Source organism: Heptranchias perlo, chromosome 1 (genome assembly GCF_035084215.1).
Source record: "Heptranchias perlo isolate sHepPer1 chromosome 1, sHepPer1.hap1, whole genome shotgun sequence".
In the NCBI taxonomy this organism is placed as follows: Eukaryota; Metazoa; Chordata; class Chondrichthyes; order Hexanchiformes; family Hexanchidae; genus Heptranchias; species Heptranchias perlo.
In genome coordinates this window covers 133,954,734-133,980,090 of record NC_090325.1, presented here as the reverse complement: position 1 = coordinate 133,980,090, position 25,357 = coordinate 133,954,734, and the positions used below count along the sequence as shown (strand labels likewise).

Genomic DNA, 25,357 nt, shown 5'->3' with positions numbered 1-25,357 from the left:
AATAATTTTTTAAAAAAGGATAAACCTAGATCTAATAGGCAAAACCTATCTGCAGATTAAGTAAAATGGCAGCAGAAGGGTTGGAAATCTTTGAGAGGCAGTTTGAGAATGTTCACCAAAGCCACCAAGCAGCCAGATTATATAATTACATGACAAATTTATATAGGAAAATCTCATTATAAATTAAGACATCAGAATACATATTCAGAAAAAAATGACACATAAAGTATAACAGGAGTTAAGTGTGCAGACAGGAAGTGCATACAGATGTAAGATTTTTAATACATTATAGATCTATATAAGTGGCGCAATCATGAGAAGCATTAAAGGATCATTACTGAAGGTATATTGTGATAGGCTGCTAGATTGCTGCTGCTGTTAATGAAATCACATTCTAAGAAATTGCACACATCAAAGAGGTGATTTTATTAACAATTTCTCCCAGCTATGGACCATTCCCAGACAAGATAATCAGATGAAGTGCTCTTGAATCAATTGCTAGGAAGTAAAAAAGGGAAAGAATTTACATTCATATAGTGTCTTTAATGTCCTCAGGATGTCCCACAGTGCTCCATAGCTAATGAATTTCTTTTGAAATGTAGTCACTGTTGTTTTGTGGGCTAATACAGCAGCCAATTTGCACACAGCAAGACTCCACAAATAGCAATGAGGTAAATGATCGGTTAATCGAATTTGGCAGTGTTAGTTGAGGGATAAACCTTGGCCAATGCACAAGGACAACTTGCTTGCTCTTCTTTGAATCGTTCCATGGGATCTTTTACATCCAGCTAAACAGGCAGATGGGGCCTCGGTTTAATGCCTTTTCCAAAAGATGGCACTTCCAACATTGAGCACTCCCTCAGTGCTAGATTATGGGCAAGAATTTCCTCTGAGCTGCTCCGAGGAAATTCCTGGCCATTGTGTTCAAATCTTTCTGATTTAGAGGTGAGAATACTACCACTAATCCAAGCTGACATGTACATGACTTTCCTGTTGATTTTTAGTCTCCTTCTCTGTGGAAAAGTATCTGGCATGAACTCAGCTCTTCTCCTGAGGTATAGATGCAGAGCCATATCCAACCAGTTGCTAGACCATCATGTTGACTACCTAAATGCTGATTTTAAAAAAAAACCTTAGCAGAAGTAGTATTGGTGACTGACGCAGTGAGAAAACGTCACTTACGTAGATACTCAATGAAGCAATGAAGCAAAGTACATTTAACAGTATCCACTAGAATTTTACAAGATTTATCTATCTAGCAATACTTTGGCCATGCTACTAATTGTCTCGAATCTTAATGTTTTAATGATTTTCAGTCCAGCCAAACCCTTGTGTTACACTGCACATAATTTATACAATTCAGAAGCACTCATTATCAAGTGTGTTCACCGGCACACACAGACCTTCATGCATTATTCTGCACAGTTTTCAACATTGTCCAATATATATATAAATAAAAGGAAAAAAATATACAGCAAGGTTCCTATTTATTTTTTCTTTAGTCATAAGATGATCTATTTGGAAATTGCATTAACCTGATTTAAGTTTATTAGGCAATCCATGAAGTATTATAATGCTGTGGGATACTACTTTTATTCCCCTAAAAGTTATATGAAGGATTATGGTGCTGAAATCTGTAAGGGTTGTACGGTTTTCCCACTCTGACTCCAGAGGAGACCGTTAGAACCTCATGGAAATAACAAATTCCCTTATGGAATTTTAATGTCTTTTAATATATTTAGCCATTTATATTAAACCTTTGGTACTTGAAAATTAATCACAGAAATCCTTGCCTCACAAAGTTTACTGTTTAAAAAAGCCTCCATCATATAATATATACTGTATAAAATTGGAGTAGATTGGAAATGATTGTTTTTTAACAAAACTATACGTAAAATACGTAAATGCCTCTCTCATTTAGTTTTTAATTGTATAAGATTAACAGAACATATAAGCCTTGAAACTTTGAAAAGGATTTAAAACTAAATAATGAGAAAAATATTGAAAATGTATCTAATGAGGTAGATTTAAATGAGAGCAAAGTACTTTACCTGTGCGTTAGCCGCCTATGACTAATGCAAACCACTCTATGGTTGTCTTGAGCGATGCATACTTTGTGCCGGCTGCATTTCACATTTAGGCAAGGATCTTTGGTAGAATCTAGCCCTAGAGAAAATAATTAGAAAAAGAAACTAAGTACTTTGCAAAACAAATAGAATTTCTGTTGCTCCTGATCAAGAGCAATCAGGAGTCATTATAAATGGCTAAAACACCGAAACAAGCAGGCATGAAAAACAGCTTTGTCATCCCTCGTCCAAAAAATAAAATAAAAATGAGGTTAGACTTTTTTTTTTACAAAGAGAGTGGTTAGAATGGTGGAATTCTTTGCCAAAAACTGTTGTTGAGGCAGAGTCCATAATTACTTTTTAAAGGGAATTCAATAATTGCTTGTGAAAAAAGGAATTATTAAAAGCTATTTGCAACGAGCAGGAGAGTGGGATTAGAGTAGGTGGATCATATCGAGAAAAAGCACTGGTAGAGACTTGATATACCAAATGGCCTGTTTCTGTGCTGTAACGTTCTATGATTCTACATACAAAGACAAAATAATGTCTACAAATGCTCTAGTGCCAAAAAAATGAGCCATTACTTCAGTGGATTGGCTGACAGAAACATTTTTTTTAAACTCTACTTTCCTATTTGAGTAAGTTCCTCCTTACTTTTTTAGGCCAGAATTAGCTATCAAAATAACAGTAAGACTAATGGCACTCGCCGTTATTTATGCGTAAATGGTACAGAAATTCCAGGCTATGAATAGATGTGCGGTTAAATGCGAATATCCAAAAGTTGCTGTCAGAGTTGCGCCGCTCCACCATTAGCTTCGCGAAAACAGCATTTCGCTGTCTACCTCACCATTGATGTGCATTGAATGTCGTGAAGTTGCTGTATTTGCATAATAGATATGAACTAAACCCGCCTCAGATATTTAGGGCTATCAATTAGTAGCCTAAGTACCCTTTTAACAATGTGATAATTGTTAATTACTGCCAATCAATCTCTGGCACTGAAAATTAACTATTACAAGTATGGAGTCTCATTCCTTCAGGTTTTGAATTTTTCAGGGAGATTTTAAAAATGCCAAATTTTAAATTATAAATCTTTTTTTCTTACTTTTCCTTTCTGTTTCTTTTCCCTCTCTCTCTTAATCCATTTTTCTCCCCCTGAATGTATTTCTCTTTCTGTACCTGATTTGACATTGAATTCGACCCCTTTAATTCACCCTCCTTCTCGGTCCTTCCGCTGTTTATTTACCAATCCTTCAATCTCATTGGGTAAGGAGGAGATACACAGTTCACTCAGGTCTCAGATTCAGTTTGCTTCGCTGCACTATTACCAGTGCGTTCTTTCAGCAACTTTGTGGGCTAAATTTTTTTGAGCTGAAGGGTGCAGGGGCAAATCTAACTAATGGCATTAGATATCCTGCTACAGCAAAATCTAGCCCAATATTTTATTCTTCACCCGCCTGGGCTGATGCCCAAGGTTAAAAGGGTGGGCAAATGGCCTGCTCCCAAACTGCTATCCTTGGCCACGAAGTGCCACAACCTCCATTTGGTGCTATTCTGCTTGATGGATCTCAAAACAGGATGGAGCTGAGGAGGATCAAAGTTATGTTGTTCTTTGCTCTATGGCACTAAGTGTTAATGCTTTAACACAGTGCCACTGCACAGGCAGAAATCTCTGTCTAATGTAATGCATTACCTTTCAAGTATAAGTGACCATCACAAATGACGTCCATTATATTTGAACATTAGTGCTACAGTCATGCAGTATTAATGGCAAACAGTATTAAAATCAAGCACAAATCACTGCACTACTGCTCTTAATTGTACCAGAAAGAATTGTTGAATCATACAGCAGAGAAGGAGGCCATTTGGCCCATCGTGCCAGTGCCGGCTCTTTGAAAGAGCTACTAATTAGTCCCACTCCTCCACTTTTTCCCCACAGCCCTGCAAATTTTTCCTTTTCAACTATATATCCAATTCTCTTTTAAAAGTTACTGTTGAATCTTCTCCCACCACACTTTCCGGCAGAGCATTCCAGATCATAACAACTTGCGGAGTAAAAAAAATTTCTCCTCATCTCCCCTCTGGTTCTTTTGCCAATTACTTTAAACCTGTGCCCTCTGGTTACTGACCTTCCTGCCATTGGAAACAGTTTTGCCCTATGTACTCTATCAAAATGCATCAAAATTTCGAGCACCTCTATTAAATCTCCCCTTTACGTTCTCTGCTCTAAAGAAAACAATCCCAGCTTCTCCAATCTCTCCAAATAACTGAAGTCCCTTATTCTGGTACCATTCTAGTAAATCTCCTCTGCACCCTCTCCAAAGCCTTGACATCCTTCCTAAAGTGTGGTGACCAGAATTGGACACAATACTCCAGCTGAGGCCTAACCAGTGATTTATAAAGGTTTAGCATAACTTCTTTGCTTTTGTTCGCTATGCTTCTATTTATAAAGTCAAGAATTCCATATGCTTTTTTTTTTAAGAGCCTTATCAACTTGTCCTGCCACTTTCAAAGATTTGTGTACGTAAACCCCTAGGTCTCTCTGTTCCTGCATCCCCTTTAATATTGTACCATTTAGTTTAGATTGTCTCTCCTCATTCTTCCTTCCAAAATGCATCACTTCACACTTCTCTGCATTAAAATTTATCTACCACATGTCCGACCATTTCATCAGTCTTACTATATCCTCCTGAAGTCTGCTACTATCCTCCTCACTGTTTACTACATTTCTGAGTTTCGTGTCATCTGCAAACTTTGAAATTATGTCCTGTATACCTAAGTCCAGGTCATTAATATCTATCAAAAAGACACCAGTGTATACCTCCCTCCAGTCTGAAAAACAACTGTTCACCACTACTGTCTGCTTTCTGTCCCTTAGCTAATTTTGTTACCACGCTGCCATTGCCCCTTTAATGCCATTGGCTTCAATTTTTGTAACTAGTCTATTATGTGGTATTTTATCAAAAGTCCAGATACACAACATCAACCCTCTCCGTTACTTCATCAAGGAATGCAATCAAGTTTGTCAGACACAATCGGGGAAAAATTCGATAGGGCCTATTATTGGGCGTAGGTAGCGTGATCTGCTATTAACCTGCGCCCAATAGCCCCTGGGCAGGCAGGGCGAGAACTTCGTCCTGCCTCAGTACTCACCGTCAATCTGCTTTGAAATCCAGGTCTTGCATGTCGATTCAATGCAATTCACACTTTCCACCAGCAGGGGAGCCCCAATCTCTTAAAGGATGTCTCTTCAAATGTCTTAAAGGTAGCCAGTACCTGTTATTTGCTAAAAATAACACTCTGCTGTCTGCACAAAGTCTGAACGGGGATCAGACATCGCACACATAAAACACAGATGCAGCTCCCGTCCCTATATTTACATGCGGATGAGTTTTGTTTGAACATTGAATAAAGGTTGCGCACTACTAAATCCCACATCCTCCAATCTGCATGCCAGAACTCATCAATCTGCCAATCTGAGTTGCTAACAGGCATGCAAGAGTGCGTGCAGCAAGGTTCTCTGCTGATGCACTAGAGGCCTTTGTGCAAGAGGTGGACAGAATGAGGAACAGCCTATATCCACGGGGGGGCAAGAAGCCCTCCAGACATATGTTCAAGAGGCAGTGGGAGGCAGTAGGGGATTCAATCAATGCCTGGCGCACAGCACCAGATGGATGTAGTGCAGGAAGAAGTTCAATGCTTTGACACGAGTGATCAAGGTGAGTAAGGTCAACTGTCAAGTGGCATCACCTCCCAACTGCACCACTAGCCACATCCACTGCTCCGCGCACTACACCCCCCATCACCCGCGTACCAACAAATTCTTTCCATCGGTACTCAACTCTGCCAATCAGATACTTTCTCTCATCCTTCCACATTACCACTGTTGCAAGCCACCCACCCACCCACAACTCATAGGCCACATACAAACTGGCAGCTATTCAACCATGACAGGCACATCAACCAAACACATGTCCCGCTTTCTTGCAGGAGAGGGTGGCGCATAACAGGAGGCAGCAAGTGGCCATGGCATTTAGCCCCTCGAGCCTGTTTCGCCGTTCAATGAGATCATGGTGGACCTGTGACCTAACTCCATATACCCGCCGTAGCCCCATATCCCTTAATACCCTTGGTTCACAGACATCGATCAATCTCAGATTTAACATTCACAAGTGAGCTAGCATCAACTGCCGTTTGCAGAATAGAGTTCCAAACTTTTCCAACCCTTTGCATGTAGAAGCGTTTCCTAACTTCACTCCTGCAAGCCTTGGTTCTAAATGTTAGGCTATGTCCCTGCATCCTAGTATTCAAGTCTAGGAGACTCCAAAAACAGTTGCAAATGTATCGGCAGCCAGAAGCAATAATCCAGCCACTAACCTGTAGATCCTGCATGGTCCCTTTAAATAGCGCAGGGGGGTCCTCCAGGCACTCTAAGACATGTTCAGATGGTTGTGATTAAGACTGTGCGTTGAGTTGAGCGTTAAGTGCCAAAATGATGTCTATCACTTTAAATCAGCATTGCACACTGATTGCATCCATTTTCTCCTTACTTTATTTGCTTCTGGCGCTCAATATTTGCGCATGCACTAACTCCTATGCCAAGATGCCGTCCGTTGCACTTCACGCTGGAAACATGCGTGCGCAGCCAAGACAATAGGCACTACACGGCCCAATTTAGTCCCGATTTGCCTTTAACAAATCCGTACCGGCTGTCATTTATCAACCCATGTCTTTCCAAGTGACAATTAATTTTGTCCCAGATTATCGTCTCTAAAAGTTTCCCCACCACCTATGTTAGGCTGACTGGTCATGTAGTTACCGGGATTATCTTTCTCCCCTTTTTTGAACAGGGGTATAACATTTGCAACACTCGAGTCCTCTGGCACCACTCCTATATCCAAGGAGGATTGAAAGATTGTGGTCAGAGCCTCCATTATTTCCACCCTCACTTTCCTCAGCAACCTGGGATGCATCCCATCCAGGTGACTTTTCTACTTTGAATGCTGCCAACCTTTTAAGTACCTCCTCTTTATCTAAGAGTGAGACCTTTGTAAGTATGACTATTTAACAGACCTTTACTAAACATCTCTGCTACCTGGAATGAATACCTTACTTTTAATTTAAAACTGATTTTGTAAAATTATAATGACTTTTGTGGTTTGATATAGACTTTGCACTTGTATGGAAGTCCACAATGCAAGCTATTTTCCCAGCAAGCTTAGTTTTCTTCAATGTGAAATGGGGTGATGACATTTATTACAATTATTGACATCCATGCCTTGTATGTACACCGTCTGAATAAACAGACCGACAGCAGCAGCACATTCAGGAAATGTTGGCATCTTTCCTTTGATGCATCTTTTAACCTGATATACAATGAAGCCCACCTAAATGTGTTATATGAATACTCACTTATTTAAGAATATAGTTCCAAAGTTCTAGTTTATTTCTATAAATTGGTTGTTCATTTGTCTTGTTACATCTTCTTTAAGCTTAACCCTATAAGCACACTTGATGCATTACACAGCAATATTGGCACTTTGATCAATTTCAGCCTCAATCCCAAGCCAAGTGTCCCCTTCTGAGGGATGAATTTCCACACCTTAATGTTACAACTATTACTGTTATTATTTCTTAATGCCTTTGTTCATTCAGAGTCTCAGAGCACATCTGTTTATATTCTCATATTTTAAATTATGATTTATGATATATTCTGAATATGTTTCTCCATAACAAAGTTTGATGCAACATACACTAACTGTAACTGTCATAATTGATTTTTTTTAAGTGCTTTATGAATTAGTTTTTTTTTTACAAAAAGAGTTCAACATGGAAAATACCTTCAAATAGTTGTGTCCTGTTCCAAGAATATTCTGTACAATTTGTTTTTTGAATAGCAACAATGGGGCCGAAATTCCTTTGCGCCCAAACCGGGATCAATTCCAGCAGTATGCAGCAATGGCGTGCCAGAATGGAGTGGCCCATTGACATAACTAAATTCATCCTCAGTCCTCAACAGAAGAAATCAGGCAGGCTGTGGGCACCGCAGCTCGTCTTTTGGGGCCTCACCAATTTCTCCCCACGCGAGGCCCGGAGGTATTTTGTGGAACCAGGAAGAGCACCCCTGCCCCTTCTGACTCCAAAAAATACAAACATTTTCAACGTTTTTGGGCCTTTTTACCAGTGACATCCAGCAGTCCCATTAAGTATCACTGGTTAGGTTCCTCAAGAGCCGAAAATACCAGATGGACCTTCCGCATTGCAAGCTCCGACTAGTGTAAATAGATTTACAAATCTGGGTTGGATATGAGCACAGGGCCACCTAAAAAAAGGCCATGACCATCATCGGGCACAGGCCTCTGCTATGCTAAATTGATTTTCATTGTGACTGTTTGAAGCACATAAAATTGGCAAAACAATGTGAAATTTAGTCTTCAGTGCCCCCAAAAATTTGGGGTCATTCCAGTGTACTCCTGCAATAACTTTATTGGGCACATACCGGAACTTCTGGAAATGAGGTATACTGGCCAACCAAGGAATGTATGGGGATCACGTAGTGTACAGGCTAGGATTGTGGCCTGAACCCCCAAGGATTGGCCTCTGATTTTTTTTAATGTTTAAACGTTCTCCTTTGGATGCAACTAAGTTTTGTTTCTAGATCACCTTTGCTGCAATGGCGGGCACCCCAGATGTGCTCCTAGTGATGCGTGTGCTCATCAGTGGTGCTTAAACGAAAGGACCTTTCCTGACCCCGAGAACTTTGGCAGGGTCAGCAGCAAAGATCCAAGGCGGGTGCATTTCATTACCAACATCAAGTTTCACTGTCCTGCGGATTTTCACGGTCAATGTTCTTAACTGAAGGTTCTACTGTAGATGTGGGCTTGAACCAAATTCACTTCACATCCATTTTCTTTGGGGGTGGGGGGGAGGAAATTAAATAGTGATGAGAAAAAATGAGAGCCAATGTTACTGTAACATATGTCGTTGATGCTTACATATCAACGTGTTTGAAGACAATGATGTCACAACTTCGTATTCAAAAGAAGTCCATTGCTCACTTAAAGTGCATTATCCTGGAACTATTTAGTTGGTGGACTTAGGGTAGCAAAAAGATAAGACAGATGTCAGGGTTATGATCTAATATCAGGTGGAATACATAGCCTTCATGAACTTGAATAAAAATCTTACTGAGGCAATCTCTCCTGGCTTCCATCAAGCAACAGCCCAGCATCTGCCAGTTAAGCAGAATGTTAGTGCAGTGAAGGAGGAGCAACATCTATGTGGACATGCCTAGGATTTTCTTAGGTTTCCAAATTCCAGGTGTAGTAAAATTTATCCTGACTATGTTCTCTTTTAGCAGGATCATGGCATAATTCATGGCAGGGTGATGCTATATGCTAAATTTGGATTGCCAACCATCTGCAGGTAAGATTTGGAGATCAGTACCATTGAAATCCATTAGGCAGAACCATTCAAGGGAAGAAAGGGTATTTTGGCTACAATGTACTCTCCACCATCTACTGATAGTTATATTTTCATCTACCTATTAAATAACATCTACAAAATTTCATCATCCAATTCTCCTGACTCTTGATTTTAGTAGCCACCATGTGGATTGTTTAAGAAACAAAAATAATTTTAAAAAATACAGACCATAATGGCTGTCCCATACATTGCTTCACAACTGCTAATGCCCTCACCCAGCTGCTTCACTAACTAACTTAAGATTTATTTGTATCATTACTGCAATGCCAAACACAAGGTTTAGCTATATGATGGAGTAACTGGAAAAGTATCAGAAACAGAAAACAAATTACTATCCAATCTGACAGGCAAAAGATCCAGACTTAATACAGTTACAGAAACAGCAAATCAAATTTGGTGCTGCAGAGCACCATATCCCATCCAAGCACCGAAATAATGGTATCAGTTCACCATCTTGATTTAATGAAATATGTCTTACAACATTAGCCAAAAAGTTGAAATGCTCTGGTAAACGCAGTAGATTCAGGTACAAGTCTAATGCACCAAAGTGCAGAATCCACAGGCAAGCTCTAAGGACAGGTGAAAAATAACTAAATCTATTTCTAACAACATTGGTCCAATACCACTATCCCTCATCTGGAGAAGGACAGAGTTATGTGCCGCAACTCTGTGTTTAAGGTAGAATTCTTGCAAATCATATTCACTAGAAGGGCATGTAAAGTCCAAAATCAGATACCAATCATCCAATTAAAGCACAGTAACCCAGTCAACTGAATCATAAACAGGCACAATAATTGTAAATACCTTATTTAAAAGCTTGATCCTAGAAAAGCTATTGGCCTGAAGACAAAGGGGCTTTGGTTCTCAAAGCTCTACCCAAAGAAATAGCTGTTCTTACAATTTATCCAAGGAAATTGCTGTTCTTACATATTTCAACCGTTCCTGTCAATCGCTAATGCCCCATCAGAATGGAAAGCAGCAAAGCATCAAAGTCAGACCCAATAACTACAGACTAATATCCCTATCAATTATCTCAAAATTTATGGAAAACAATAAATGAGAAGGTGCTGTAATGCTTGTGTCACAACAACAATCTGGTTGCAAACCTGACTTGAGATCAAACTCGTTGAAGTGACACTTTCAATCTCATTGTGGAGAAATGGAACAATTCCATATGTGCCAACTATCTGTATTTCACTTGGACAATTAAGCCCCAGGTGCCAGGAAAACAAGCATTATACTTGCACAATATGATGCTACTGGTCACAAAGAAATTAGATGCTGCGCAATTGGAATCCTTTCCTGTTGCACAGGTGATGGAGTTCATAAAGGGAGCATGTATGGCCATGTGAGTGTAATCTATAGCCCCGGTTTTAACTCAGGGCGCATTTGGCGGGGTGGGCGGACTGTGGGAAACCGTCACAGACAGCTGAGCATGAAGCCTGGGCCATTTTAACTCTTGGGCCTCATTAGAATATCAAGGGCAGGCTGCCCTCTCGATTGCTTACAGAATCGGGCGTGTAATTTCTGGCGTGATTCCTGACAGTGCTTAAAGCGGGGATGCGCCTCTTAAAATGAGGTTGCATTCCCCATTTTCATTTGCTGTGTTCAAACTGCTTTTGAAATGCTAGAAACAGTTGGAAAATGCTTTCTGGCAGCCAGGATGAGCAGAAAGGTTTCCCCATGATTCTCTGAATGATTTTAATTGAGGAAGTGATGGGAAGGAAAGAGCAATTCTTCCCCACAAGTCATAAGGGTATCTCCAAGGCCAGGATGAAGCAAGCGTGGACAGAGGAGGCTGAAATGGTCAGTGCCTCCAGTATTACCCCCAGGACTTGGCTTAAGTTTATGAAGAGGTCCCATGACCTCACAGGACCATCAAGGATGAGTACACCTATTAATTTCTCCATTTCAACAGCACCTCACAATACTCTTTTCATCCCCTCCCCACCGCTTTCAATAATTCCCTCCCCTCAATCACCAGGAACACCACAACACCTCTTTCTCATTACAAACACACTCGTCTTTTCCGTTCCTCTCTTCACACCGCACACCAGCACCATTTTCTTCTCACATACTACCACTTGCACAGCCACCAACTCTTCCACCACTCCTTCCTCACTTCACATTCAACACTTACCTTCTCAATAGCCACTCATTAATCCTCACCCACTCTTTCTGCAGGAGAAGATAACGCACAATGCCAAGGAGTCAAGACCAGGGGAGGAACACCTAACATCATTACACTCACCCAAGCAGAGCAGTATGCCCTGGAGATCAGTGGCCAGGCAGAGCCAGCACCTTTGGGAAGATGAGGCTGGCATCATACCACTGCAGGTCGTCTGCATATTACTTACAACCCTTCCTTTACCTCAGCAAACTGCATAACTTCAAGCTGTATTCTCAAGGCTATCACCTGCAAATGTCCAGCTTCTATCTCTTGTCCCTTTTCTCCTTCCTCTGGTTTCTTCTCAGCAGCAACAGCCTCCTGCGCAAGAAGACACCTCAGAGGAGGACAATCCTCCCAAGGATGCACCGGCAAGCGTTCTATCCCTCCCAGGCACCAACTCAGGCATTAGCACTCCATGTGGGTTAGATAGTGAATTTAAGAGAGAAGTCTGCACATGGTGAGTCACAGAACACCAGTGAGCAGCAGCAGCAGGTACTGGTGGCAGGGACAGCCCAGGAGAGAGCTCACCAGAGGGAGAGGTTCTTTCTCAGCTCTACTCAGGAGGACACAGATAATAACTTCAGGTGTCCAACCATGAAAAGAAAACTGTTGGCATCACACAAACTGCTGTACGAGTTATTGGAAGGCCTGTCAAGGAGTCTTACCACATGGCTGACAGTATGGAGGAGTCTGTTTCCAGTCTGTGTGGGGTCATCTCGCATGGCATCAGCACACCACAGTTTACCATGGACAGTGCAGCCACCTCCAGGGATGCTGCAGGTGAGCCCTCACAACACGAGTCCATATATGCATTTGCAGCTTTGGCAGGAGCTCAAATGACTGCCATGCCAACTCTGGGTTCCAGTGTCTAGAGACAGGTGTGCACCTTGGACAGAATGGTGCCTACCCTGGATAATTGGTGGACCAAATTGCCACTCTTCTTCTGCAGTCTGATGACTCCTTGTACTTTGGGGAATCCTGTCACTCAGGAAAATTGCAGGCCCTAACATGCTGTTGCAAAGTTGTCCTTGGGGAAGGCTTACTCAAGAAAACTAAGTATCTGACTTATTTGCTGCATCATTGGTTAGCCAACTGAGTATTGTCATTAATGTCCTCAGGATTAGCTAGAAATGAAGCTGTAGCATAAAAACTGAGGGCAATGATAACCTTCACAGCGATTGGGAGTGCAGTGCCTACGGTAGCACTGCCCATGGTGTACTACAAGTTGAGTTGCAGCATGTAACATAAATATTGATGGCTTTCCTTGTTAAGTTGCTTCTGGATCAGCTGGAGGTAGGAGCGCCTTGGCTGTGGAGTGAGAGATTAGTGGCTGGGTGCCAGATGCCTCTTATCGCGCCTGACCACCTTGGCTCACTCCATTTCTCTTCTCTCATTCTTCCTCTAAGAAACACATATCCAGTGATATTCTCAGTGGAAATCCCAAGGTGACCTCTTTAGAATGGTGGGTGGGGGGGCGGGGGAGGAGGCAACAATGTGAATCCCAAAGCAGATGGAGGATGCTGAGGTAGCACTCAGTAGGAAAAACCGAAAATGAAATGAAAAATAGTTGAGAAGTAAGGATTTTACCCAACTCTGTAACGTTTCAGCTGCAGAACTTTAAGTTTCTCTCCTGCTTGGCTATAACAGCTAGCAACACTGGTCTCCTGTTCTTAAAATGTAATAGTTATATCTAGCGCTACTCAGGTGGTTATGACAAAAACTATTTAAGATGCAAAATTAGATGGGAATTTGGTATAACAAGTCCTCACCTCATTTTCTGCCCCTTCTAGCCCAATATGGTACAAAAAGGAAAATTCTGCCTTATTTCTGTGGGTTTTTTTCCTTGAAAGATCAATTAATTGAATTTTGAAAACTTATCAGTTAAGCAGAGCAAGCTAATTATATAATCCATGTTATCCAATCATAAACATTGCCATTAATTATAGTTCTGTTGGTTATAGAATAAATGTAAAGTGAGAAATGACAATATTTAAGTGCCTTTCACACTTATAAAACAATTCTAGATCTATTTTTTAGCAGTGACCCTAGTGCTGTATCAAACCTCCATGTGAGGGAACACCTGGCCAACTCTGATCATAATATATTTAGGTTTAATCTTATTGACCAATCCAAGGCTGCAGCCAATCTAATGCTGGTCCTAGATTTTAAGAGGGCTAACTTTATAAAAATTGCTGAAGATATGGCAAAAGTTGACTGGGCAATCCTACTAGATAGGCAATCAAGTACCGAGGATGAATGGGTTCTATTTTAAACCATTCTTAAACGGAATGAAGCCAATGGCTAAAAGAGGGTACCTGGTAAAACAAAACCATTACGGTTAACGAGGGATGTAGAGAGGCAAATTCGAAAGAAACAGAAGGCATTCTACACTCTTAAGGCAGTTAACTCACAGGAGAACAGGGAAAAGTATCGCATTCAATTAGGGAAGACAAAAACAGCCATAAGATTAGCCAAGAGATCTCTGGAAAATAAGATGGTGCATAATTGTGGCAGCAATAGCAAAAGCTTTTTTAGGCTTGTCTGTAGTCAGAAGACCATAAAGGACTGTATGGGGTCACTAAAGGATACTGGAGGGCAGATTTCAAACTGATTCTCGGGTTATTGCAGAGTTGTTAAATTACTATTTTGCATTAGTCTATACCCCTGTAGACGATGCTTACGTTCCAGATGAGGGGTGCATAGTATTGAACCGCATTATCAATATTCAAATAGATGGTAATGTCATTCTGGATAGGTTAGGAAAGCTCAAAATTGATAGGGCTCCAGGTCCGGATAATATCCGTCCGAGGGTGATTCAAGAGATGGTACAGGTGCTCTATGGGCCCCTTGCCCATACCTTTAATAGTTCAACAGAGTCAGGGATAGTTCCCTTAGACTGGAAGTTAGCTCATGTAGTTCCTATTTTCAAAAAAGGGGACAAAACCGAGCCAGGGAACTACAGGCCTATCAGCCTGACATCAATTATTGGGAAGATGCTAGGAGGGATCGTAAGAGATGCCCTCTATGATCATTGGGAAAGGGAATTAGAAATACACAACACGGCTTCCTAAAAAATAGATCATGCAGGAATTTATTTGCTGGGTGCTACAATACAACATTTATATTAAACCTATATTAAAAGTGGCACTGTTGTCATATTCCAGTGCACAAATATTATTTAGTAGAAATCAAAGAAAATAGCAGACATTCAAGCTGATTACAAGTTTAACAGTTCTGTTTTTTAAATTTCAAAGTGCAATCCTTAATGTAAAAAATGTTTTCTATGTGCATCAAGTTGTGTCCCAGAAAAGAGGAAAAGGAGTTAATGATGAATTCTAAATCTTGTTTGTGCCATCAGAAAGAGGCACTGAGATGAGCACGGTCAATTTCCAACAAGGGAAGTAAAAATAAAATCATTGTTAGATGAATTACCTTAGACTTTTTTTCTACATCCCAATAATTAAAAAATCCAATCCCGCTAACATCTATTAAATGTTAAGGTGAAAATCACAAAAAGAAAACGGTACAACAGTTAGAAAATGGGTTAGTAACAAATAAGAATCAAATGTGGAGGGTGGACTATTGTCAGTCTGTCTTGTAGCAACTGCCATTCAAAAAAGACTTCCACGGAGCCAACAGCCTCTGCACACTAGTAGGGTTTGGAACTGGTTCTGTATTTACTTCTTATTGTAAGTCAGGAATCCTGTTAATGATAATCCTTCAATCCTTCCATTACATTCCTCCAGGAACTTGTCTTAATATTGCACAATTTAAAACTCTACAGCCGAGCAATGAGTAAAATGTTTGCCATGGCTCTCTGTTGCCTGCAGAATCAAAATTTGTGAAGTATTTTGATGAGCATTATAATTTAACAGTAACTTTCCCTTTTATCCTGAGATTGCCAACTGCCAGCAAGAAATTCCTGTCTTTCTGAGCCAACCAGTTCCATATGCTTTTGAGTGGATGCATGCTGGGATTGCTCCCTAAAATTCGTTCCTCAATTTGCATTGAAAACAATGGAAAATAAATTCGGGCAGCGTGTATAACAAGCAGTTGATCCGCTAAAGCCCGTTTTCGGCACTACCGAAAGTTAAAATCAGCCATTATGAGTGGAAGATTAGAGCAGATGAGGGCATGTGCCTACTTTGCTAAAGCCCCAACAATCCATTACTGGATCCATTTTCTGACTCACCAAAATAACATTGGGGCAGAAATTACTTGGAAAAGAACGCTGAGCTCAATAGCGCTCGCCGTTATTAGTAGCAAAATCAAGGAGCAAGTTCCAGCGTTTGGACATGCACAGTGAAACCCGGAAATCCGGAACTTGCTCCTACTGGTTCACGAGCGATATGACAGCTTTGAAGGGATATCGCCGGCCGCAATCAGTGAAATTATTGAAATAGCGCCAACTTATCTGCCCATCTGGAAACGAACTAATATCGCCACAAAACAGGTACACTTAAAAATACCAGGTCTAAACTAAGTCTTAATAGCGTGGTAAGTCTTAATGACTGCAAAACAACTAAAAATTAATTTTTAAAATTGTGGAGTCTCATTTCTCCTTATTTTAATAGTTTTTGGTCATTAAAACAAATTTTTAAATTAAAAACTTAAAATTTTTTCTTACTTTTCCCTTCTGTCTCTTTTATTTAATTCGATTATTTCTTACCCTTTCTTTTTTTCGCTGTCTATAACTGTTTTTATAATGATTTTAATGTTGTACCTTTCACTTCCTGCACATTCCTAATGTGGGATATGCTGGGTCTACATCTTATCCAGGAAGAGTACAAATAACTGAAGTGTCAATGTTGAACTCGAAGACCAGCTGGCTACAGTCTGCAACATATGTGGGGAGTTACGTAGAGGAATGATTTCCAGATGTTGTGTTTCAGAAGGTGGTGACACCAGAAACAGAAAAGAGTAGTGAAGCAGAGGAGTGGAAGTGGGGGACCACCCACAGGGAGAGAAAGAAGAGGAGGCAGGATTCAGTACAGGAAAATCCTGAGAGTCTAGACTGATCCATAGTTAAGGAATTTAAGATGAGGACAAGGGCAAAGGCTTAGGGAAGAGTGATCATGAGCAACACCACAAGACCATTGAGCAGGGGAATATCCATTGGGAAAATAGTGACACTATCCATGAGAACAGCATGTGTTCATAAAGAAAGAATGAATAAACTAACTTGTATTTATGTACTAGCTTATGATGTCTTCAAGACATCCCCAAGCATTTTACAACCAATGGATTACTTTTGAAGTGCTGTGACTGTTATGTAGTTAAAGTGGGGAATTCCACACTGAGGGAGACATTTGCAGGCTGAGAATGGATGTCCTGAATGGTGTGTTACCTCCCCGGTGCCAGGATGAGGGATGTATTGGAGCAGGTGGAAAAGCATCTATAACGTGAAAGGTAGCATAGTGGTTATGTTACTGGACTAGCAATCCAGAAGGCTGAGACTAATAATCTGGAGTCATGAGTTCAAATCCTACCACAGCAGCTGGGGAATTTAAATTCAATTAATTAAATAAAATCTAGAATTAAAATACTAGTATCAGTAATGGTGGCCATAAAACTACCAGATTGTCGTAAAAACCCATCTAGTTCACGAACGTCCTTTAGGGAAGGAAACCTTCTGGCCGAAATGTGACTCCAGACTCACAGCAATGTGGTTGATTCTTAATTGCCCTCTGAAATGGCCTAGCAAACCACTCAGTTGTAAAATCTCGCTTGATTTAAAAAAAGTCACAAGAAGAATAAAACCGGACGGACCACTAGGCACCGCACACTGACAAAAGCAAACCAAGCCCAGTCGACCCTGCAAAGTCCTCCTCACTAACATCTGGGGACTTGTGCCAAAATTGGGAGAGCTGTCCCACAGACTAGTCAAGCAACAGCCTGACATAGCCATACTCACAGAATGTACTCTGGGTGGGGGAGTTCAATGTCCATCACCAAGAGTGGCTCGGTAGCACCACCACTGACCGAGCTGGCCACGTCCTGAAGGACACAGCTGTCAGACTGGGCCTGCGGCAGGTGGCTGAGTGAACCAACACGAGGGAAAAACTTACTTGACCTCGTCCTCACCAATCTACCTGTCGCAAATGCATCTGTCCATGACAGCATTGTTAGGAGTGACCATCGTGGAGACCAAGTCCCACCTTCGCACTGAGGACACCATCCAACGTGTTGAGTGGCACTACCACTGTGATAAATGGGATAGATTCAGAACAGATCGAGCAGCTCAAAACTGGGCATCCATGAGGTGTTATGGGCCATCAGCAGCAGAGTTGTATTCCAACACAATCTGTAACCTCATGGCCCGACATATTCCTCATTCTACCATTACCAACAACCCAGGGATGGTGTCGGAGGGATTTAGATTCCTGGGACGTTGGTTCTGGGGAAGGTGGGACTTGTACAAGCGGGACGGGTGACACCCGAGCAGGACCGGGACCAATGTCCTTGCGGGGGTGTTTGCTAGTGCTGTTGGGGAAGGTTTAAACTAGAGTGGCAGGGGGATAGGAACCTGAGCGGGGAGTCTGAAGGGAGTAAAGTTGACAGCAGCAAGAGAGGGGACGACCCAGGGGAAATTTACAATACAAACAGTTGTTCAAAAACAAGTGAAAGGGAAAAGCGTAGAGCAGCAGAAAGAAAGTGTACTTTAGACACTACAGATAAAGTGAAAACTAGAAGGCGTAAGGCGATTAACCCAGCATCAAAGCTGAAGGTCAGGCGAGGGTGTGTGGCCCAACTAAGAGTTCTATATACAAATGCATGGAGTACAAGGAATAAATTAAATGAACGACAGGTTCAAATTCAAATTGGAGGGTATGACATAATAGCTATTACTGAAACATGGCTGCAGGATGGTCAGGATTGGGAACTAAATATACCGGGTTATAAGGTCTACAGGAGAGATAGGGAAAATGGAAGAGGGGGAGGAGCAGCCTTAATGAATAGAGATGAAATCAATTCAATGATAAAGGAGGATATAATGAGAGGTGAGCAGCCAACAGAGACCTCATGGGTTGAATTGAGAAATAGGAAAGGATCTAAGACTATAGTGGGAGTTGTGTATCGGACCCCTGGCAGCAGCTCTGAAGTGCTAGATTGTATAAATGCAGAAATTAGACAAGCGTGTAACAAAGGCATAGTGGTCTTAATGGGGGACTTTAACCTTCACATAGATTGGGAAAAGCAGACTAGCAACTGTCAGAAAGGTAGTGAATTTCTTGAGTGTGTCCGGGATAGTTTTCTACAGCAGTATGTCCTAGAGGCAACAAGGGGGTAAGCCATACTAGATTTAGTAATGAGTAATGAACCAGATTTAGTTAACAGCTTAACTGTGCATGAACATCTATCCAATAGCGATCATAACATGATCGAGTTCAATGTATTGTTTGAAAGGGAAAAAAAGTGATTCAGCTGCTAAGATTCTAGACTTGGGTAAGGCCGACTTCAATGGGATGAGACAGAGACTGTCCACAGTAAACTGGGCAAATCTGTTAATGGGTAAAACGACTGATGATCAGTGGGAAATGTTTAAAGAAACATTTAACGAGATACAGAACCAGTTTATACCCCTGAGGGGCAAGAACTCTACTTGCTAAAAAAAAACAGCCATGGACAACTAAAGAGCTAAGGGACAGTATAAGACGTAAGGAAAGGGCATACAAAAAGGCAAAAAATGGCACAGATCCTGGCGAATGGGAAAGATACAAAGATCAACAAAGGGTCACAAAACAGATCGTAAGAGCTACAAAAAGGGAATATGAAAAGAAACTTGCAAAGGATATCAAAACCAATACGAAGAACTTTTATAGTTATATTAGGAAAAAGAGGGTGGTCAGGAGCAGTGTTGGCCCCTTAAAAACTGAAAGTGGGGATATTGGGCTTCATTTCAGCACCCGCTATCGGGTGCGTTCCTGGCGGGGGGGCTCCGAAAATCAGGGAATCCTGGAGCGGGTTCGGAGCCCGGCTCCAACCCACCCACTTCCGGGTTCCCCACAGACGCGCCGATGTGCGCGCGCAGCCCCCGCATGTGGGACTCCGGCAGGCAATTAAAACCAGCGGGGTGCCACTTAAGACTATTTACATTGCTATTTTAGGTCATTAACAGACCTGATTAAGGGGATATGTGAGGAGGGGTGGGATTTTAGAGACAACTGGGACTGTTTCCCAAACTGGGGAAAACACTCCCAGTTGAAATAGACGTGTTGCAGCTGCCAGCCTGTGGCAGCTGCAAAGGTCCATTTGACAGGTGGGAGGGGGAGACCCTCACTCATTGCAGGAGGCCAATCTGTCACTTGAGACAAAGTTTGGCCTCCACCACCCTCCTCCTGACAAGAAAATTCACCAACTTGCACACTTACCCCGGGGTCCAGACACATGTGCCTACGTTGTGGACCCCCTCAGATGTACATCTTCCGGATGGGGGCCGCCGTAGCTGCAGTCATGACCTCCTCGGAGGGCGAACAGCATCACCAGCCTCGCCGTCCACCTCTGACACGTGGAGCTCCACAACACAGTGCTGTGACACATCCACCTGCACAGCAGGAGGGAGGGCAACCGCAGAGAGAGATGCGTCGCAGAGGGCACTACCCTCACCACAGGTTCCACAGACCGAGGCTCAGCTTCCTGGACCTCTCTGAGCAGCAGTGCACACGGAAGCTCAGAGTCACTCGACATGTAGTCGTGGACATCTGCAGCCTCCTTCATGCCGAGCTGCTGCCGGTTGGCCCGAGCACTATCTTCTTACCTGTTGCTGTCAAAGTCACCACTGCCCTCAACAACTTCTCCTCCGCATCCTTCCAAGGTGCCACCGGGGACAATGCCGACGTCTCTCAGTCGTCTGCACAAAAGAGCCCTGCAAATACACCTACACCCACTCTGCAGTGACACAATGGGTGGCATCAGTTGTGGGTCTTCATTGTGATCCTCAGGAAAGGGCATTATTGCACAAACCAGACAAGATTCGCAAAGGCGTGGCAGTAGTGTTGCCAATATAATATGTAATGTGAGTTGGTCAGAAATTCAATATAAGTAAAAACCATGACAAACCCTCAAACACCCTTGTGCATCCCCTTCATGCTCACGACACGTTTGCCTTACGTTGCCTACTGCACATATGTGATGCATGCCCTGTGGCTGCAGCACAGGTAGTGGCAGGTTGAGTGAGGCTGACTGTGAAACAGATGCATGAGAGGGTGAGTATGAGATAGAGCCAGGAGATTGTATGAGGATTGGGTTGAGTGGTAGTGGCGGGATGAGTACTGGCGAGGTGAGTAAGTGCAGGTAAGATGAGGATGAGGTTTGAGTGGGTATGATGGGTGATGTGACAGAGTAGTGTTTGCTGTGCAGAAGGAGATGTGGGGTGGGGGCGGTGATGTGGCAGACGGAGTGTAGGGAAATGAGTAAGTGTAATCACTTTGGCTGACCTACTTAGGTCATTGCAGCGCCTCCTGCACTGTATGCAGGTGCGCGATATGTTGGTGGTGCAGGTGACCTCCTCTGCCACCTCGACTCAGGCCTTCCTGGTGGCAGAGGCAGGCCGCTTCCTCCCTCCCGCCGGGGGAAAGATCTCTGTCCTCCTGCTCCTCCTCACCCCATCTAATGAGTGAGGCATCATTAAACTGGGAGCAGCCTTCCCCCTGGGCTGCTCCATGCTGTAATTTTTGCTATTTGTTGCAGCATCAGTCAGTGGAGGACTGCCCCTATAAATAGAGTGCCTCCAGCTGACAGAGCTTACTGCGCATGCGCAGTCCATCCGACACGCAGATCAGCAGTGGGGAACCCGGAAGACCAGGTAAGTGGATCCAATTAGGCAGTGATCGCGCGGGGGGCATGCTGATTTCACCGGGCGCGTTACCTACGCGCCCAATAGCCCCCCCACTGCGAACCCGCAGCCCTGGTAACATCGAGCCAATTGTCATTGACAATGGGGAAATGGCGGACATGTTGAATAATTACCTTGCATCAGTATTTACAGTAGAAAATGAGGAAAGCATGCCGGAAATCCCAAGAAAACTAATATTGAATCGGGGACAGGGACTCGATAAAATTAACATAAGTAAAGCAACAGTAATGAAGAAAATAATAGCACTAAAGAGTGACAAATCCCCAGGACCAGAAGGTTTCCATCCCAGGGTTTTAAAGGAAGTAGGTGAGTGGTGAGCAGATTGCAGATGCCCTAACTATAATCTTTCAAAGTTCTCTAGATTCAGGAACTGTCCCTCTAGATTGGAAAATTGCACATGTCACTCCGCTTTTTAAGAAAGGAGAGAGGGAAACCAGGGAATTATAGACCAGTTGGCCTAACATCTGTTGTGGGGAAAATGCTGGAGTCTATAATTAAGGATAGGGTGACTGAACACCTCGAGAATTTTCAGTTAATCAGGGAGAACCAGCATGGATTTGTGAAAGGTAGGTCGTGCCTGACAAATCTGATTGAATTTTTTGAAGAGGTGACTAAGGTAGTGGACAGGGGAATGTCAATGGATGTTATTTATATGGACTTCCAGAAGGCATTTGATAAGGTCCCACATAAAAGACTGTTAGCTAAGTTAGAAGCCCATGGAATCGAGGGAAAAGTATGGACTTGGTTAGGAAGTTGGCTGAGCGAAAGGCGACAGAGAGTAGGGATAAAGAGTAAGTATTCACATTGGCAGGATGTGACTAGTGGAGTCCCGCAGGGATCTGTCTTGGGGCCTCAATTATTTACAATATTTATTAACGACTTAGATGAAGGCATAGTAAGTCTCATATCTAAGTTTGCCGATGACACAAAGATTGGTGGCAATGTAAGCAGTGTAGATGAAAACATAAAATTACAAAGGGATATTGATAGATTAGGTGAATGGGCAAAACTGTGGCAAATGGAATTCAATGTAGACAAATGTGAGGTCATCCACTTTGGATCAAAAAAGGATAGAACAGGGTACTTTCTAAATGGTAAAAAGTTAAAAACAGTGGATGTCCAAAGGGACTTAGGGATTCAGGTACATAGATCATTGAAGTGTCATGAACAGATGCAGAAAATAATCAATAAGGCTAATGGAATGCTGGCCTTTATATCTAGAGGACTAGAGTACAAGGGGGCAGAAGTTATGCTGCAGCTAGACAAAACCCTGGTTAGACCGCACCTGGAGTACTGTGAGCAGTTCTGGGCACCGCACCTTCGGAAGGACATCTTGGCCTTGGAGGGAGTGCAGCGTAGGTTTACTGGAATGATACCTGGACTTCACGGATTAAGTTACGAGGAGAGATAACACAAATTGGGGTTGTATTCTCTAGAGTTTCGAAGGTTAAGGGGTGATCTGATCGAAGTTTATAAGATATTAAGGGGAACGGATAGGGTGGATAGAGAAAAACTATTTCTGCTGGTTGGGGATTCTAGGAGTAAGGGGCACAGTCTAAAAATTAGAGCCAGACCTTTCAGGAGTGAGATTAGAAAACATTTCTACACACAAAGGGTGGTAGAAGTTTGGAACTCTCTTCCGCAAACGGCAATTGATACTAGCTCAATTGCTAAATTTAAATATGAGATAGATAGCTTTTTGGCAACCAAAGGTATTAAGGGATATAGGCCAAAGGCAGGTTTATGGAGCTAGATCACAGATCAGCCATGATCTTATCAAATAGCGGAGCAGGCATGAGGGGCTGAATGGCCTACTCCTGTTCCTATGTTCCTACAAGAGCAGCAGGTACATGGGAACAACACCACCTGCACGTTCCCCTCCAAGTCACACACCATCCCGACTTGGAAATATATCGCCGTTCCTTCATCGTCGCTGGGTCAAAATCCTGGAACTCCCTTCCTAACAGCACTGTAGGAGAACCTTCACCACACGGACTGCAGCGGTTCAAGAAGGCGGCTCACCACCACCTCCTCAAGGGCAATTAGGGATGGGCAATAAATGCCGGCCTCACAGCGACGCCCACATCCCGTGAACGAATTTTAAAAAAGCAATGGAAATTCACCATAAGTTGCTCTTGTTGGAACCAATGACATTGGTAGAGTAGTTTGAAGTCTTGGGAAGAGGGTTTGAAAAGCTAGGTTCTAAATTGAATGCAAGATCTCGAGGGTCATAACCACGCACTTATCAGTCAGGCAGAAACGGATTAGATATATAAGTATGTGGTCCGAGGGATGGTGAGTAAGGGATGGCTTTAAGTTCTCGGACTTTGGGACAAATTCTGGGGCAACGGCACAGGCTAAATTTAAATTGGATTGGTACTAATGGGTATATAGACCAATTAATAACAGAAAAATCAAATAATAAAAGGAATGCTTAATCTATTAAGGTGAATACCAAAAGCATTTGCAGCAAAAATGACTGGACCCAAGGATATTGTGGCAATTGGGAACTATGATCTAATAGTGGTCTCAAAATGCTCAGTGATTGAGATGAGCACAATATATATGAATTTAGAGTGTTCAAGAAGAACACATTAGGCAGGGAAGGTGCTGACAGGGATATCTAGGAGGTAAAGTAAGTGGACCATTGGTCTAGGATAAGCTTTCCTAAGTTTTGGGTCCCAGGATTTGAGTACATAATTTAAGCTGACACTTTCTGATACAGAGTTGCTGTCTTTCAGATTAAATATTGAACAGAGACCTCATCTGTCTGTTTAGGTGACCATGAATGCAGAGGATTTCATGGCACTATTTCAAAGAAGAGTAAGTAGTTCTTTCAGTGTCCTGGCCAACATTCCTCCCTCAACCAACATCATCGAACGTTGATTAACTGGTCATTCACTTTATTTGCTGTTTGTGGGACCTTGCCATGTGCAAATTGGCTGCTCTATTTGCCTGCTTAACAACAATGACTACACTTCAAAAGTAATTGGCTTTGAAGGACTTTGGGATATGAATGGCACTATACAAATGCAAGTTTTTTTCATTCATTTCAATGATATATTCTGTCAGGAAGTGTGTAGTATGAAGAGCTCAAATATAATTCTTAATAACAGATAAGAATGAGCAGGCAGAAAGTCATACTAATGGGCAATTTAACCTCTAATATATACTGGAATATACTGGAGCTGGTGAATGTACTGTACGAGTGCTTTCTGACCCATTGCGTTAGAGCTGCAACAAAAGGTAACTTGCATCTTGACATAGTATTGACAAGTCATTCTGATAGTGTATTAAGAATGAAAATAATGGCACCCCTGGATGACAGTGAACATAGCATGATTAAATTTGACATGATCTAGGATAAACCAATACTCAGGTATATAACTTTAAAAGGACCAACTTCCAGGCAATAATGGAAGAACTTTAATAATGTGACTTGGGGCAGTACAAGAAATGGAATGGAATATCTTTAAGGACTTTCTACTGACCATGCAGGACTAGTATGCAAGGACTAGTAAGCACAGTTAAATCATTCTGACTCTAAATAGATTTCTAAAACAACATGAAGAAAAATAAATAAGAAAACAAAACTCTATAAAGCCTATAGGGGGAAAGATGAAAGAAACCGCTACAAAGAATACAAGAACCTCAAAAGGCAAAACTAGAAAAATAGTAATTAGCATAGCTGTATTAGCCAAATGGAACAGTAATGACTTCTCCATTATTGTAACAGCAAGACGGTCATTAAACAATAATTAAGATTCCCCAAGAATGCAG

General features: G+C 42.2%; 1 protein-coding gene across 3 annotated transcripts in view; it reads right to left on the bottom strand.

Moving 5' to 3' along the window:
* spock3 (SPARC (osteonectin), cwcv and kazal like domains proteoglycan 3) overlaps positions 1 to 25,357 on the bottom strand; it is a 565,624-nt gene that overhangs the window by 242,508 nt on the left and 297,759 nt on the right. For all 3 annotated transcript variants that reach the window (XM_067991144.1, XM_067991135.1, XM_067991152.1), the window contains exon 4: positions 2,052 to 2,166. In XM_067991144.1, coding sequence (XP_067847245.1) covers positions 2,052 to 2,166 — 115 coding nt within the window. The remainder of the gene's footprint in view (positions 1 to 2,051; positions 2,167 to 25,357) is intronic.